This window comes from Aristolochia californica, unplaced genomic scaffold (genome assembly GCF_029961685.1).
Source record: "Aristolochia californica isolate CCGP_79_NKW_82.1479 unplaced genomic scaffold, dmAriCali1.0.hap1 SCAF_14, whole genome shotgun sequence".
NCBI classification, from domain to species: Eukaryota; Viridiplantae; Streptophyta; class Magnoliopsida; order Piperales; family Aristolochiaceae; genus Aristolochia; species Aristolochia californica.
Genome location: NW_027181815.1, coordinates 3,779,300 through 3,795,723, shown reverse-complemented (window position 1 = coordinate 3,795,723; position 16,424 = coordinate 3,779,300). Strand labels below are relative to the sequence as shown.

Genomic DNA, 16,424 nt, shown 5'->3' with positions numbered 1-16,424 from the left:
TATTGGGTGAAGGCTGCTCCTGCCTTCGTGGGTCTTTATGGCAACGTTGGAAAAAGGAATTCAAGTAGAACTGAAGAAAGAAAAAAAATGAATGGCTTTACTTAACTGGTGGTATAAGTATTAGACTGGACTTAGATTGATTTTAAAATTTTTAACATTGGATTTCCAAGTTTTCTAATGGTGAAATCCAAACATTCATATCTTATACCTGTCTATTTTTTCTGTTAAAGATCAGCTAAAGTACGAGAGCGGAAAAGAGATTAGAATTGAAATTTGAAAGCCAACAACGGAAAAGACGCGTCCACCTCCGGTCTGGAATCCATTATCGCAGTATCCAATCCATAAAAGCTTTATAAGATACTTAACAGAGGTGAAAACGCATCAACTGATGAAGGCCATTGATGTTGCTGGACCCAAAGGGACCCATCGACTATGACTACCTTACTCAATACGCGTGGGGGTGGATCACAGATCATGCTAAATTGCAGACTACGCATTGGGATGACAGAGACGAGGCAAGGGGTCAATCTGTTTGATTTAATCTAATAGAGTTAACCAGACGCCTCAACCGTCGGCCGGTGCTACTGTCACTGTGTCTTTTACGATACTGTCTCTCACTCTCTCATTTTTAGCTACACGGACGCCGTGATTGATGATTCTCTCCTCAACCTGCTTTACCTGATCTCTCTCTCTCTCTCGCCTCCCGACATTGAATCCCCAAAATTAAGGCCGCCTCCCACGTTCAACTTTAAACCTCTCTCGTTGTCTCATTTTTTTTCTTACCACGTGGCTCTTTCTCTTTCTCCTTCTCGGAATTACTCTGTCACTGAAAGTTTGCTCTTCTTCTCCTAACCATTCTACTCGCCCTTCTTTTTCTTTTTTCCTATCACGGGTATCTGGAGTTTTTGGTTTGCTTCTTCTTGAGCTTTCGCCGGCATTGGGTCTCTCGAGTTCGAGGATTTGGAGGGTTGGTTGCGTTGGAGGAGTTAGGATGCTGTGTTGTAGGAAGATGATAAACTTTTTTATAAGGAGGGACGTGAGGAAGATTCTTAAGCGTAAAGACAGTGACGCTGGAGAAAGAGGTACTTCGGTGCTTTAGTTTTTTTTTTTTTTTTTTTTTTTGGGTTATTATTGTTATTATTTTTATCAATTTTCTTTAATACTTAATTAGCTAATTTTGGGGAACTGGTTTTTAACCGTATTGTGGAAATTTCTGCTGCTGTTCTAGTACAAAAATGCACTTCCTTTGCATTTTTGTTCTCCTTGTTTGAAATGTTGATCACCCAGATCGGATTTTGGTTTGCTCAGAACTTTGAGACGCTGCAAGGATTTCCTTTTTTTCTTCCGAGAAACTCTTACTTTTTTTTCAGTAATTTTTTTTTTTATGAATTTTCTTTGATGGTCCTTGAGAAAATGAGGAACAGAGGTCCCTTTGTTTTCACCTGTTCATGGTAGATACGATGCTGCGGAGATGTTGCTTCAAGGTCGCTGTTAAGGAATAATCACACATGGATTAGCGAGTACAAAGATCTTGAGATTATTAGTTAGGAAAGAGTTTCCGGCTAGTTATTTTGGGATGGGCCTAGGACACAACTTCACAGAGGCCACTATTTTTTGTGAAGGCAACCTTTAGATAATTAAAAAAACAGTGATCATTTTAATGTGTCGTCTATGACTGAATTGGTACTCTTTATTGCATAGGATTCTCAGGAGGAAGTAGGGAAGTATTAGAGCTTTTAAAAATGGCAGCAAGATCTAATCCCGTTCATTTATGGGAAGCTCATCCTCTCAGTGACATCAGCAAGGTCACTGAAATTTTCACTTTTCTGCTAGTCCCTCAGTAATTGACTCTTGGGAATTCATAGTTATTTATCTCTCAGAAATATGGAGAAAACAGCTGCAAGCGAATACTTCATTGTACCATTCTGGAGGGAATTAGTTTCCCTCATCTGGATCCTAATCTTAGGGATCTAGCATGATTCAACTCAAATATACACAGATTGTTACTCTTTTTAAGGTGGGAATCTTCACAGAGTTATGAATCAAATTGGTGAATCTGGAGTAGTTGTCAAGAAAGTAATCTTGGATTAGTAGTTCTCTAGCTCAAATGGTTTGGTTATGGACGGAAGCTTATGGAAGTTCATGTTAGAGCTGCTAGAATCTACATATATTCATTTTTTTTCTTTCTCCATGTATCAGGCAGAGCATTGGAAGAGTTACGTTCATCACTATTTAATGAGCTTCGCACATCAGAAGGGGCAAAGCGCCAACAACAACGGAAATGTGGTCCCACTGTTGCTCTTTCCTTCAATTTCTTGGTTTCTGTTGGGATTATAATGATGAACAAATTGGTACTTCTCTTCATTATCTTTGCATCTCTGTACTCAAAAAGTGTTTTTGCTTATTTATTTAATTTAATTTAGTATCTAATAAAGTGAATACTTGAGTTTTTTAGGTGCTTGGAAAAGTTGGATTCAACTATCCCATATTTCTCACATTTATCCACTACATTGTAAGCTGGTTCCTTATGGCTATTCTCAATATACTGGCCCTACTTCCTGCATCTCCTCCCTCCAAGTCAACACCATTTTCTTCTCTGTTTGCTCTTGGCATCGTGATGTCTCTCTCTAATGGGCTTGCTAATGTCAGCTTGAAATATAATAGGTAATGCAAGTTATCTCTTTATTAAGAACAATGCAGCTTAGTATGTAATAAAAATGGCTTACATTGTGGGTTATATGAAGGACCCACACTCATTTCAAAAGTTTCTCCAGATTGACAATCTCAATTCCAAGCTGTTTGGGTCGTCATCTACATATGGAAATGAGCATAGTAGGAACCAACCTCATATAAACTTGTAGAAAGAAAACATTTGTCAGATAAATTCAGTAGTCAAGCTGGTGAAATTCTGCATTTGCACCACTTTGAACTCTGAAATGATTGCTCATGATTTACATGCATGCCAAGAATCACACATAGATCTCAACTCTCCTCTATTGATTTTTTGTTGGAATTTATCATAGGCATTCTTTTTTTTTAGAACAGTTAGTACGGTGAATACATTAGGAAAGCCTGAAAGGGCAAAGAAATGAAAAGACGGAAAGAATAAGATAAAAACAATGGGAGATATCATAGGACATTCTTCCTGCTTGCGTATTTATCACTGGAAAAACTTAAAACTGTACAGTCACTCATATTGTCTACTTTCAGTGTGGGTTTCTATCAGATGGCTAAGATTGCAGTAACCCCAACAATTGTCCTTTCTGAATTTGTGCTCTTCAGAAAAAAAGTCACTTTCCAAAAGGTACTCACTGCCTTCTCTAAATGATTGAGAGATTACTTAAGAGGTTAGTTACATGTGCGGACTATAGTCTTTCTAGAAGCCGAAGTCTCTTTGAATGAAATCTTGCAGGTTTTAGCCCTCACTGTTGTATCTATAGGCATTGCCGTTGCTACTGTTACTGATCTACAATTCCATTTATTTGGAGCTTGTATAGCATTGGCTTGGATAATACCTAGTGCAACTAACAAGATTTTATGGTCTAATCTACAACAGCAAGAAAACTGGGCTGCTTTGGCGTATGTGGCTTTTTCTCTTTCACATTTTTTTCCTTATTCTTTCATTTACTTTAAAAAATCAGTTACTGAGAAGAAGTCGTTTTTACCATTTTCTAATGTTCAATTCTGGAGCAGGTTAATGTGGAAGACCACACCAATAACAGTTCTCTTTTTGGTAACCCTGATGCCATGGCTTGATCCCCCGGGTGTCTTATCTTTTAAGTGGACCTATTCTAATACATCAGCTATTCTCATGTCAGCTATCTTGGGGTTTCTGCTTCAGTGGTCTGGTGCTTTGGCCCTGGGGTGAGTAAATCTTCCCTAGGCAAACTTCTGTATTACTTTTGCCAGTAAAGTTGTATCGTTGCTTAAAACCTGTTAAATGTTCAATACATTCTATTGCAACATTCAACAATTTAGTTTGATACTACAATGCATCTTCTTTGTTTTTTAGTTTGTATATTTCTTTTAAATCCTTCTCGTTTAGCATAAAGATAAGATTTGTTAACCCATATTTAAGGAAAACACCAACATTCTTTCCAAGACATTTGCGTTTTTATGTATGTTGAATTTGTTTTTATTTTAAAATTTTGTGTTGAAAATGTGAACACCCACAAGTATGTCAAATTTTCTGATACCCTCTCCAAGAAGCTCTTGAGATGAGATAGCTAGCTCTAGTTCTGTTACTAGTTTATGTGGCTACTGTCTCTAATCTACTGATCCTACCACAGGGCCACATCTGCAACTACTCATGTTATTCTTGGGCAGTTCAAGACATGTGTCATCCTTCTTGGAGGGTACCTTTTCTTTGGGTCCAATCCAGGCATCATAAGTATTTGTGGAGCCATTACTGCCCTTGCTGGTATGTTTGTGTATACTTACCTGAGCTTGCAAAATTCCCCTCAGCAAACTACTTGGACTTCTCCTCGTCAAACTGCAAAATCAAAATTGAGCAAAGAAAACAATGACACCCATGGTGGCAATTGCTGCGAAGAAAATGTTTAAGATGGTTTTGAATCAGGAATTCGAGAATAATCTGAACTGTGAGAGGCTATTACTAACCCATTCTTTTTCCCTGTTTGTATTTTACATGTTTATCTTGAATGTGGGTCAATAGATAGTGTTGTAATCTTCAATTATCTATATGAGCAAAAGGCCCATCCTTGGCTGAAATTGTATCTGTCACTAAGAAATATGGAGATATAAGAGAAGCTAAGTATACGAAGAGATTTCCAATGACTTTTGTGTATCAGTTTCTAATATTTGTCTTGTTGTTACTTATAACGACGGAAGTAGCTTTCAACCGTCCGCAATCCTCAATGTGTTATGACAGGATAGAAACCTGGTTTCCTATGAAGGCCATCATGTTGACTTGATTGTGAAATTTTGCAATGATGTACTGTGCTGCAACATTAACATGAATGGCTTGCTCATGGAACAGGAGACACTGCATTGTGGGCAACTTTCTCATTATAGTATCTATAGTTAGAGAGGTTGGATCTTTTCCATTTTCAGTCTAACTTCACAATCCTCCTATAGTGGTTTTGTTTGGGATGTTTCATGCCTCAATTGTAATGGAACATCAGGCAGCAAAGAGGTAGAGCCACTGATTTGACCGGTGAATTATTGGGTGGTCTTATTAGGAATCAAACGTCTTAATTCCAAATTAGTGAGAGCAATAATAATAATCGTGGAAGAAAAAAAAAACATGAAAATACAACAAGATTTATACAGGTTTGCCTCAAGGTGACGTTTTGTTTTTTACTGATGCAGTAATCCACTATGAAGATAAAATAGTTTACCAGAGACATCATACAAACATATATAAGTGTTTTTTTCTCTAACTTGTCTCGGCCGCAACTGATGTTCTTATTTTGGGTGATAAAACCCTAACAATAACGCCCCCGAATATAAAGAGAAAATTAGGGTAATCGGATTACAAGTGTGAAATCTCCAAACTATTCTTAATAAAATAATAGTCAATATATCATGGATCTTATTTCACATACCAACTCAACGTAAGGCGTTAATTAGGTTCCACAACTCAACAAGTCCACGGTAGCCAAAACAGGTAACAGGCCATGAGGATCGGATTTAGGGAAAGAATTTTGTTAAGAAACATGGAATGTCAAATATGTGCTTTTGGAGTCATCTTGTCTTATTAAGGGGCAGAAGTAATAGAGCTTTAAGAAGTGAAATAAATGGAAAAGTGAAAGTAATCTTTGGTAAGATTGGGATAGCAAAAGCTTTTGCTATTACTCTTTCATCGCTAAATTAGTAGCAAAGGATTGTTTATAATGGATCGACAGATTAATGCATTTAAAGTTTAAATCTTTGAATTGGTCTATCAATCACAGTCTTACGTTAAAATGCAGAGGTTGTTCTTACTTTAAAAAATAAAAAAGATAATCCACAAATTTGATGCATGACGTGTAGGGGTGGCATCGAACTGAGCCGATTCATGAATCATTCGAGTTCGGCTCAGTCCCAATTCAATTCAGCTTGCTCAATCCGGTTTTCAAAGACGTGATGGCAGTGACATATCTTTTGCTTGCTTCTTTCTTTTATTTAATTTTTGTTTGTTGATGTTTTGATCATCTCCTAATTCTTTTTTATTTTTTGTTTTAAGTCGACATACCTGTTGTTGGTAATTTCTTTATATTATCTAAACGTCTGAAATTTTGATTTTTGAGTTTGAAACTAGACTCAAAAGATACTGACAATATATAATTCACTAACCTCAACATAATTGGGATAATTTGACATTGGTTGATAGTGACTAGATAAAAAAGGCTGAGGGGCACTAATTTGAAAACTGAGCAATTATTTGTTTCTAAAAAAAACAGAAAATGTGACTGTTTTTTTAAATTTCTGTTTTATTATGAAGTCGGAAGCTTCATTACCATTTGCTTGTAGAGTTTGAACTGATTAAAATTATTGAACTTGAGCTCTCATTACTATTTGCTTGTAGAGTTTGAACTGATTAAAATTATTGGAGTCGAGCTCGATTCCGAGGCTGAAACTCGAATTTAAAATATTTAAATCAAACTAACTCAAATATACACAGGTTTTATACGTGAATGGTAAGAATTTAGAAAACCTGCTACAGAAACCGTGCTGACTCCAAAACCCTACCTTGCCCTGCCGACACAATGAGGAGCAGTAAAGCTGCAGGCGTGCTGCAACTGTAAACCTTCGCGCAATTATAGTAACAGACCGTGGCTCCTCCGCCCCCACACCCAATCTCATGGATTACGATATTGCTTCCATCGCACTCCTGGTATGGTCCCCTCTGCAATCTTCCTGCGACTTACGAGCGTCTCCTTAATTCGATTTATCATCACCATCGCAACTGAAATCCTCATTCATGTTCGGATGTCATTCTCTCAGGCACCTTAAACCTACCCTCTGGTGGCACCTTCCTTCTCAAATCCCCTTTTTCCGATTATTATAATCAAGTATAAATATTTACCTCAGTCACCCCTCTTTAAAAATCTATTTGAATCTGGTCCATTATTGAAAAGGAGCATTTTAGACGGTTGACTTAAAGGCCGCGAACAGCAGGACCGGGGTCCCAAACCGTGAGGCCTGAAGACCCTCGGACATAGACTTCGAATCGGTCGCTCTCATGTTTCAACAGTCAACATCTCCCGGCCTGACAACCCTGAGATGCGTCTCACTGTTAGAGCCCCCCAATCACTCCGTATCGACCGGTCGAGTCTTTCTTCTTCCTCTTCGCAGTTGTGAGTTGCAACGCACCAAGCCACCAACCAGTGGTAAAAACCATTCGGAGCCATCTTCTCGTCCTTTCTCATCAGTCTCGGGTACTGTATGTACACGTCAAAAGATCAAATGAATTCGAAATCGAGTTTGGTGAGTAAACAACAAATCAAAATTTGACTTTATATAATTCCGGAAAGAAATGTTTCTTTTCTAATGGCGAACGTTTGGCAGGCGAAGTATCGTTTTCCCTTTTGAGGTGTCGCTGCCCTAAACAATGCAAGAAATACAAGCGTCGACCACCCACAGCGGCATTTATAGGGCCATGGATTTGCTCCACATCTAAGGTTCTTTCGTTACGGTTCCTTCCAATCCTGCTAGCTGTCTCTTTGTCCTGATCTTATAAAGCCTTTCTGTTCTTTCTCGCCTCTCCGGCATTATTAGTGGGATCTTACGTTGCCATTTCTCATCCTAGAGGTGTCTTCAAATACAGAGATCTGAGGTTTTGGGAGAATTGTGGTTCTTTGGGTTTCTCCTCTCCTGTAAGTGGAAATGGCCGTCGATCCGAAGCACGCTTTGGGAGCGTTTCTGACATTCACAATGTTCGCAATGCTCGCCAACATGATCAAGAAAGATCACTTCGATCCAGTTGATGTGGGTGCCAATAGATACTCGAGTAGAATTCACTTCATTTCATTGTTTTAATGAGGTTTTATCGACTTCGAATGGACAAGTGTGGTACTTTCCATGCTGCTTAGTTCCAGCCATGTGGTTGTCTTCATTTCTTATTACCTTGAGTTGATGTCTGGGGTGCTGTCTTCCTTTCGCATTCTACGTTTTCTTCCTCATTGCTATTTCTAAAATTGAATTGTTTTATTCTCTTTCTACTAGATTTGGTGGAAATGTCATTACCTAGCGCAGTATTAGGAAGAAGTTAATTTCATGTTACTTCCTCGTTTTGGTCGATTATCGATTGCTTTTTCCTGGATAAATTTATTTTGCATGGATCAAGTTCAGCAATCCAGGACAGCTAGCCATAGAAATTTTTTAGACACACGTCTGGTTATTCTAATCGATAGTTATTTTGCTTCCCCTGCATAGATGATAAATTAACTTCATTTCACTCTGTCTGTGCTGATTCTTGCTGATATGCGTTGTTCTTTGATCCTTTCAAAACAAAAAAAAAAAAGTGCAGTTCTTTGCTTTCTGTCAAATTGGTTTATGCAAAGTCATTTGAGAGTGCCAATCTTCACTTACTATATGATTTGCACTGAGTAGTCCTGAACCAAATTCTGTCTGGGCCCTGTCAAATTGTTAGCTTTCTGTATGATTTTCTTAAAAGTCAGAATTCCCGACAAGTCTCCTCTTATGAATGTCCAAAAAACAAAAAGAAAGTCTTCTCTTAAATGTAGAACGCATTCAGAGTAGAGGGGTTATTTCGTGAAGGATCACAAAAATTCTTGCCAAGTATGATTTGGTCCTGTCGGCACGATATGAAGGACTCGTTGTTTTTTATCATGTTTTGTGGACCATGAGGCACCCTCACTGGAAACTCTTGTCATCCTTTTCTTGGACTCTGTTTCATGAGCTCATTTCTCTGCAACCAATCAGAAGTGTAAAAAGGCTTTAGTACAGAACTCTAAGAGTTGTGGCTATGCATAGATCTGCTAGGACCTGCACTTACCTTCAGTCTGACCTACAGTCGATTTCATAATACTGTTTGTGGGCTGATTTAATCACTCTCATTCGACCAAGCTGAAGGTCACTCTCCTCATACCTCTTGGTCATTGTTTCAAAACATATTCTGGTTTCCCATAGGAATGTAATTGATGGTTCTGTGGAATTCAGATTTCAAAGTGTTGTCTCTCGAGTGGGAAAAAAAATTGATGTTTCCTATGTTTTTTCTGCCTTTGTTGCCCAAAAGGGGATGTGTGTTTTCTTTCTTCTTACAGACTTAACTAAATTATGATCTTTTCAAGGATTTATGAATTTAGTAAGACAGGAAAGACATATTTAATGAATTTAGTATATATGATATCAACTTACACAGAGACCCTTTGACTTTTACCTTTAGAGCTATTGGAATTGTCATGGTTCTGTTACGTGTCTTAGGTCTCCATCAAATCATATTGAGAAAGTCTTTCAGTAGTAAAAGAAGAATGAGATATTAGTAAATCTCTGTTAATAAATTCCAATAAATAGCAACTAGGACAGAAGATTCAAGAGGCCTAGTAACAAATGCAAACTGAACTCATTTCCTTGTAGTAAGGCCTACTATAGTTATAATTGTAAATTCAAATTAAATTGACTTGCTTGTAGTAAGATAATTACAATTATCATTATAATTAAATATGCTACTTTGCCTCTATTTCTTTATTTACCTCTTTGACTCTCAAATAGACACACAAAAAAAAACCTCCCAAGGTACACCGTATGTCCAGAGACTTGAATCCAAGACCACAGCTTGTAAATTTTGCATAACAATCTTGCAGGATGAGAAATTTGAACCGATGAGAAAGCTTACATAAGTTTCCTAGAGTAACTGTTTGTTTATCTATTCTTTCTCTTTCTTTTTTTTGGTGTGCCAAACAGGTAAATGCACTTCTGTAAGGTGTGAAAACTACATGCTTTTTTAGTTCTTGTCAAAAGAACCCTTGTCACATTCCTAATAATATTTGATCCTTTGACCTAGTAAAACAGCATTAAGATATAGATATTTACACGCTGGCATGAAAGTTCTCTGAATGATTTTTCCTATATCCTCCAGGCACAGCTTCCCCAGGTATCCACTGTTCAGTTTGAAGTGATGAAAATTGAAGAGCACAAAGTCTCCACAGGTCACAAGGTGAGCAAAGGACCATGGAATAAGGTCAGCGAAGAACTCAAGCCTTGCTGGAAGCGGCCAGGAGCAAGTATGTTCTCGAGTGATGTTTAGAGTAACAAAGAAAGAAAATTTTATTATGTGATTGAACCTTTCTCTGCACTGAACTTGGATTCAACCTTTCTGTGTGCTTGACTTTGTGCTTTTAGGACTCGCAGAAGAAGCAAAAGAACCAAGGGGTTATGTTACATTCTCATTAACTAATGGTCCTGAATACCACATAGCTCAGGTATATTTATAATTTTCTGCTAATTGATCTAAAGATGGGCAACTTTGAAGGTGGTTCTTTTGCCAGCATCAGTTGCCTACAATGGTTCATTTCCTTTTATTTCTTCTTTGTAATCAACTAAGAGAATTTATCCATGTTTAGGTTACAATTAGTTTGCTATCCTCAGTGATGAGTCCTCTCATGGTAAACCATTAAGTAATAGGTGCTGAATTCTCTATTTCCATTCTTTGTCACTAAATTTGTAGCAAATCCATGGAAAAAAGAAGGTGAATTAGATGACAAATATAGGATAAGGTGACTGTAAAAGTTAGAATGGGAAGAACCAAAAGCATAAAGGAACTCATGGATTCATCATAGTCTTAAAATTTTCTCTTTCTTTTCTTTGCATATTATTTTCTTCTTCGTGCGTGATTATGATGAGTTATCTAATATTATCTCTCTATTTTTTTCTTCAATTAGGTAGCTGATGCAGTGGTGGTTGCAAAATATCTGGGGGCTACGCTTGTAGTCCCTGACATCAGGGGAAGTAAACTGGGTGACAAGAGGTTTGTGTTGTGGACAAAAGAGACACATGCATTGTTAGTTTTACCCAATGACTATATTGCACTTATTTGATGAGTGAGTGAGCGAGAGAGAGAGAGAGAGAGAGAGAGGAGAGAGTTCAAAGCATTTAGTTTTAGCTAATTACAATGTTGCACAGATCTTTTGAGAGAGAGAGAGTTAAGGCATCTAGGATGTTACAATAAAGGCATCAAGCATTTCAGACAATGCTGTGGGCTACCTACTCAGGTTCGGAAGTATACCAAGGTCTCTTTCTAGTCTGAATGCTGATAGCTCCTAACCATTAACTAAAGCAATAGGAGAAATAACCATTTGTTGCATTTTCCTAGAGAAAAAAGCATATACATCTATGTTTCATTTTTTTAAAAATTGTAACGAACAGTATTCTTATTTCTTACATTATTATTTTCAATAAAAATATTTTTATTTTATAAAGAAGCAATTATTGTTTTAGGAACTTTGCGGACATTTATGACATCGAGAAGTTTGAAAAGAGCCTGGATGGAGTGGTCAAGATAGCAAAGGACCAACCAGCTGAAGTAGCTACTGGAAAGCTTGCAGTTGTGAAGATACCTAATAGATTAACAGAAGACTACATTGCTGAACACATTGAACCCCAGTTCAGAACAAAGGGAAATATAAGGCTTGTAACATTTTTCCCTTCTGTAAATATGAAAATAAGAGAAACAGAGAAGGAAGCTGATTCAGTTACATGCTTGGCAATGTTTGGGACTCTTGAATTGCAGAAGGAGATTACTGAAACTGTTGATTCAATGCTTGCAAGGCTGAGAACTCTTAGCCGCAGATCGGATGGCCAGTTTGTTGCAGTGGATTTAAGGGTTGATATATTGCAGGGGAAGGGGTGCAAAGACAGTGGACAGAAGGGTAAAAGTTGTTATAGTCCAGAAGAAATTGCAGTTTTCTTGCAGAAAATTGGGTTTGATAGGGAGACCACCATCTATGTGACCCAGCCTAGGTGGCATGAAAGTCTGGAGGCTCTGAAAAACAAGTTTCCAAAGACCTATACCAAGGTAAGAAACCTTCTCCGGCTTCCTGCTGGTTACTTGTTACTTCTTCTCTCTTTGTTTGCCATAGAATTGGTACTTCACCACTCCTTGTTGTGCTTTCAAAGAAATCACTATTTTACAGTAGTAGCCTTTGCATTCTAGTAGTGACAATTGATAGGAGATTTCTATGGGCTCAATACAATTTGACTGCAACTAGGCTACTGGTTCCTTTTTATGAATGTTGCAGGAAAGTATAGTACCAGCAAATAAGAAGGGACAATTCCTCAATTCAGAAAGCCCCCATCTTGAGAAGGTCCTGGACTTCCACATTTGCTCCCAAAGTGACGTGTTTGTGCCCGCCATTTCTGGCCTGTTTTATGCCAACGTTGCAGGAAAAAGAATTGCTTCAGGCACAGGCAGCATTCTTGTTCCATCTGAGATACGAGGTTCGTCTGCACCAGCAACCAATTTTGTCTCACCCTACCTCTCTAAGAAGAATCACATGGCCTACTCGTGTTTTTGTGACAACTGAAGTTTCACATCGTTCTTGATGCCACCACCTCTCATTCTCTTGAAGCTTCTCTAGTTGGAGTAGGATACAGAAGGTTCATGTTTAAACAAACATACCAGTCTTCCCAGTTAAATTGTTCATACAAGCAGAGAAGTTGTTTAGAATGTTAAATTGAGATCCTAGTTTGTCATGAGCATTCTCTCAGCTTTAAGCTTGTCACAATCCATTTTAGCGATTCAATGATCATATTGAAATATGGCAAAGAAAGCCATTTCTCTTCTGGTGAAGGATACAAGTAACAGGTGCAAGTCATAGTCATTCGGGTAAAACAAACATATCGCTAGCATGCGCAGGCATAGGGATCGATACAGAAAAAAAGTCTCAATTTGCCTGAATACAAAACTTAAAGTTTCGAATCACTCAAAAGTAGATTATTTCACATTTAAAGGATCTATAGAAGAATAAACAATTTACATCACAGTCATTGACATTATTTGGCGGGCAAGTCCAGGATCTTGTTGTAATAATTCTCTCAGATTGTTTTCAACCTCTGCCAACTGCTTTTCTAAGTACTCCTTAGATGTCTGCAAAATAGAAATAGATATATGCACGCTTAGAAAGCTTTTAAGGAGCGTTCAGAGAGAGGGAGAGGGGGGGAAACCTGCAATGAAGCTAGAGCAGTGTCACTATTCTTGAGCTTTTGCTCCTGCTCACTCTCTAGCACCGATTTGGGCTCCAGTACAAAACTGTCATCAGAGAAAGCAAAACATGAAACCCATCAGGATGGGATAACTAGTGATATATGTAAGATCCAGTAAAAAAAAGTGAACATAAAAGTGCGAATCCTTTGACCCATTTTGATAACAGCAAAAAGATGAGATTGTAATTCCTTAAGAGGAAATATTTAGATGCTGAGCTAAGTTCCAGGACTTACGCTTTCCCTGCAAGTCAAACAAAGAGCAAAGGCCATCAGAGGAGGTTCAATATGCATATGGAAAATGGATATATTATGAAAACAACTATATACTAACTATGATTGCCTTAAGAAGTCAAACTATTCATGGATCCTTTAAATATGATTCTAAAGAGATACTCAAGAAAAACTACAAACTCTTATCTTCCCATTAATCAACAACAGCAGACTTGGACATCTACTGAGAGATGTGAATTGCCTATACTATTTTTGAAATTCACATCTCTCAGTAGATGTCCAAGTCTCTCAGTGAATTGCCTATACTATCACGAGATACAGTTTCTCTTTGTTGTTCTGGTGCAATAAAAGAAGGCTTTTCCATATTCATTTATGGTCTTTTCCTAGTCTAAAAAAACTCTTCTTATCATATCCATACCAATTGATTTATATGCATTTGTATAATCTGGTAACTGGTGTAACTCCTCCAGTGTCAGAAAGGCACGTTTCTTCTCGCCTTCCTTGTTGCGCATCTGGTTCTGTACCTGCAGGAAGGATTGAAAAATATATGACAAGAATATCAAGGGTTTGGCCTTCAGTAAGTAGGAATTTTCTCACTTAATCTATGTTCGCATAATAGAAAAAATAAAATAAACTCAAGAGGATGAGCTAATTTGTAGAGTAAATTAAAACATTGTGACAGAAAAAAATCAGATAGATTCAAGTTATTTCTTAAGGGATAAGGTAAACAACTAAATACATAAAAGAATATCTACAAATGCCGGTGATGGGATACTCTATCATAAAAAAAGTAGATGGTAATGCACTGTCAGTAATTACTAACCCTATCAGCTCAGTAACTATTTAAAAATATGTAGATGAGAGCATAAATTCAGCAGTTTCCATGCAGAACAGAACCATAAACACAAAGATGGTAAAACAAATGGGTTTCTCTCCTCAGTTATGATAAATCCGTTTCACCAAGCTTATCACTGTCCAACGCTTCCTTACTTTGCATCGTAGAAGAAGACATTAGTGAAATTTTGAAACATATTGCAGATTAAACCACCACTAGTTTAGCAAAAGGTTATCCAAATTTTTAGGCTGATTATAGGGGTATTAACCTGCTTCAATTTTCCTGTGGCCTCTACCATGCGACCCTGAAGCTCAAGAAACGCCTGTAAAATAAAGTCATCCAGCAGTTAACTATGCATAAAGATCTACCTAAATGATAATAAATGTAAAAAAAGATTGATAATATTAACAATGATGCAGTTCAAGAATCCAATACATAAATCCAGGCATATAATAAAATCAAGTTGGACTAGAAACTGCTGAAGAAGGTAAAGGAATAGGTGAGAAGGATTTCCAGTGCAATTCTGTCTGCTGATGACTCATACTAATGCGACTAAAAAAAAAAAAAGAAAAGTCCAAAACGTTTCAACATGTATAAAATGAAATAATTTTCTAGTTATTATAACAGCACCCACTAAAACTATTGAATGCACTGAAAAGATTAATCACCAGAATCAACCATAAGTACAAAAACATAAAAGCAGCTGATAGAAAACAAAAGTTTCAACCTATCCTCATCTTCGTTGTTCATTTAAACATAAAATCAATGTAGTAACTTCTCCAATAGAACAGCACTTTTAGCATATTATTCTTTGAAATGCCAGAAGCTGATGACGAGTTTGCATCACTTAGAAAAGTCAAAGTCACAAAATTATTCTTATATAAGCAACCGCTGTTGTGTCCTTGCCATCGGAAATATCTCTAAAAAACTTACTTTGAGCAATCGATTGCTCCAACCAGAAGAATTATGCTACTTGAGAATTTCAGCTTATGCTTTGGCCATTTGACTGTACCAGTAACAGTGGAACTCAAACCATACTTGCTTCTAATGAACAAAACATTTATATCAGAGATATTGATTTGCCACTACAGTATACATTTTTTATTTCACTTTCAACAGAAAAAGAAGGTTTTGCGTTTATTCTGTAACTCCCTAATCGCAACTACAACGTCGTAACAAGATTTCAAGAAAAAAAAGGGTTAGATTTGTGAGACTAGAAAAGAAAGCGCTATTCTTGTTTCAAAATTAAGATTATATGATGATAGGTCTCTACAGATCCTGATCAGTTCTTTAGGTTGCATAAAATGGTCAAGTTCCGAACAAGGCAAATATCCAGGCAACAGTGGAAATAAAATGTCTGCTTAGAAATCAGCACAAGTATTGATATTGTTTGGTCAAGAAACACCACTTTACATTTAGGTTAAACGGAGAAATGTAGATATTCAGAAGATTTGGCGGAACATAAGGGACACATAGGATCAGATAAACACATAAACTTCATTATTAGGAACGCAAGCACAGATGAAGTTACATGTCATGTGCTCAGGAAAAATTATTAACCATGATTTCACATTAAAAACAGATAATAACTCAACACGATGAACATACAAAACACATGAAGCTGAGAACCAATACGACCACTGTTCCCGGCAACATCTAACAGAAAATGAGAAACCCAAGTCTTACCGATCTGTTGGCTTCATCCGCCATTGCAGAGAATATGTAGAGCTGCTATAGTTATCAAAATCCGACGGGATCAGACAGAGATATAAAACGGGGTAAAGATGGGGAGGGGATAGTTATTGAGTCCGGGTTGAGTTTGATATTTTAGGTTTGTTTGGAGTTCGGCGGAGGAAATGTTTGTGGGTTTATAATCAGCCTGAAGTATGCTTAGACCCTGAACTCAGGGCCTAGGGGATGAGGAAGATAGCAAACGAGTATGGGCCCATCGGAGAGGGTCCAGTAAAAGCTCACAGATGGACATGGCCTCGAGGCGCTGGGGGGGAATGTCTTGTGGGATTAAGGAAACCATTTCTGCCTAAAGAATTCAGATTTTTAGTTCTCCAACGAGATAGATGGAGAGGATGAATAAAACCCATTCTTCCGTATAAACATAAATGGGTTTCCCTCACCTTCTCCGTCTAATTGGAGGTTGGAGCAGGGTATGTGATTTCATGTTAGGATTAGAAGG

The 16,424-nt window shown here is 37.5% G+C and overlaps 3 protein-coding genes across 3 annotated transcripts; 2 read left to right on the top strand and 1 right to left on the bottom strand.

Annotated features, from left to right (window-relative positions):
- The first annotated feature begins 591 nt into the window (after positions 1-591).
- On the top strand, positions 592-4,775 carry LOC137949823 (nucleotide-sugar uncharacterized transporter 2-like). Its single transcript, XM_068796015.1, has 7 exons — positions 592-1,082; positions 2,200-2,351; positions 2,456-2,664; positions 3,211-3,304; positions 3,413-3,579; positions 3,694-3,864; positions 4,290-4,775. Exons 1-7 carry the CDS (start codon positions 992-994, stop codon positions 4,561-4,563), a joined length of 1,158 nt encoding a protein of 385 aa, XP_068652116.1. The 5' UTR covers positions 592-991; the 3' UTR covers positions 4,564-4,775.
- Positions 4,776-7,352: 2,577 nt separating this feature from the next.
- Positions 7,353-12,747, top strand: LOC137949826 (protein MANNAN SYNTHESIS-RELATED 1-like). Its single transcript, XM_068796022.1, has 7 exons — positions 7,353-7,431; positions 7,513-7,932; positions 10,046-10,190; positions 10,309-10,388; positions 10,848-10,933; positions 11,404-11,980; positions 12,204-12,747. The coding sequence occupies exons 2-7, from the start codon at positions 7,831-7,833 to the stop codon at positions 12,486-12,488; spliced, it is 1,275 nt and encodes a 424-aa protein (XP_068652123.1). The 5' UTR covers positions 7,353-7,431; positions 7,513-7,830; the 3' UTR covers positions 12,489-12,747.
- Positions 12,748-12,831: 84 nt separating this feature from the next.
- LOC137949827 (prefoldin subunit 1) lies at positions 12,832-16,109 on the bottom strand. Its single transcript, XM_068796023.1, has 6 exons — positions 15,920-16,109; positions 14,502-14,555; positions 13,817-13,922; positions 13,402-13,408; positions 13,129-13,213; positions 12,832-13,051 (listed from the first exon to the last, which is right to left on the bottom strand). The coding sequence occupies exons 1-6, from the start codon at positions 15,941-15,943 to the stop codon at positions 12,938-12,940; spliced, it is 390 nt and encodes a 129-aa protein (XP_068652124.1). The 5' UTR covers positions 15,944-16,109; the 3' UTR covers positions 12,832-12,937.
- Between the last annotated feature and the right edge of the window lie 315 nt (positions 16,110-16,424).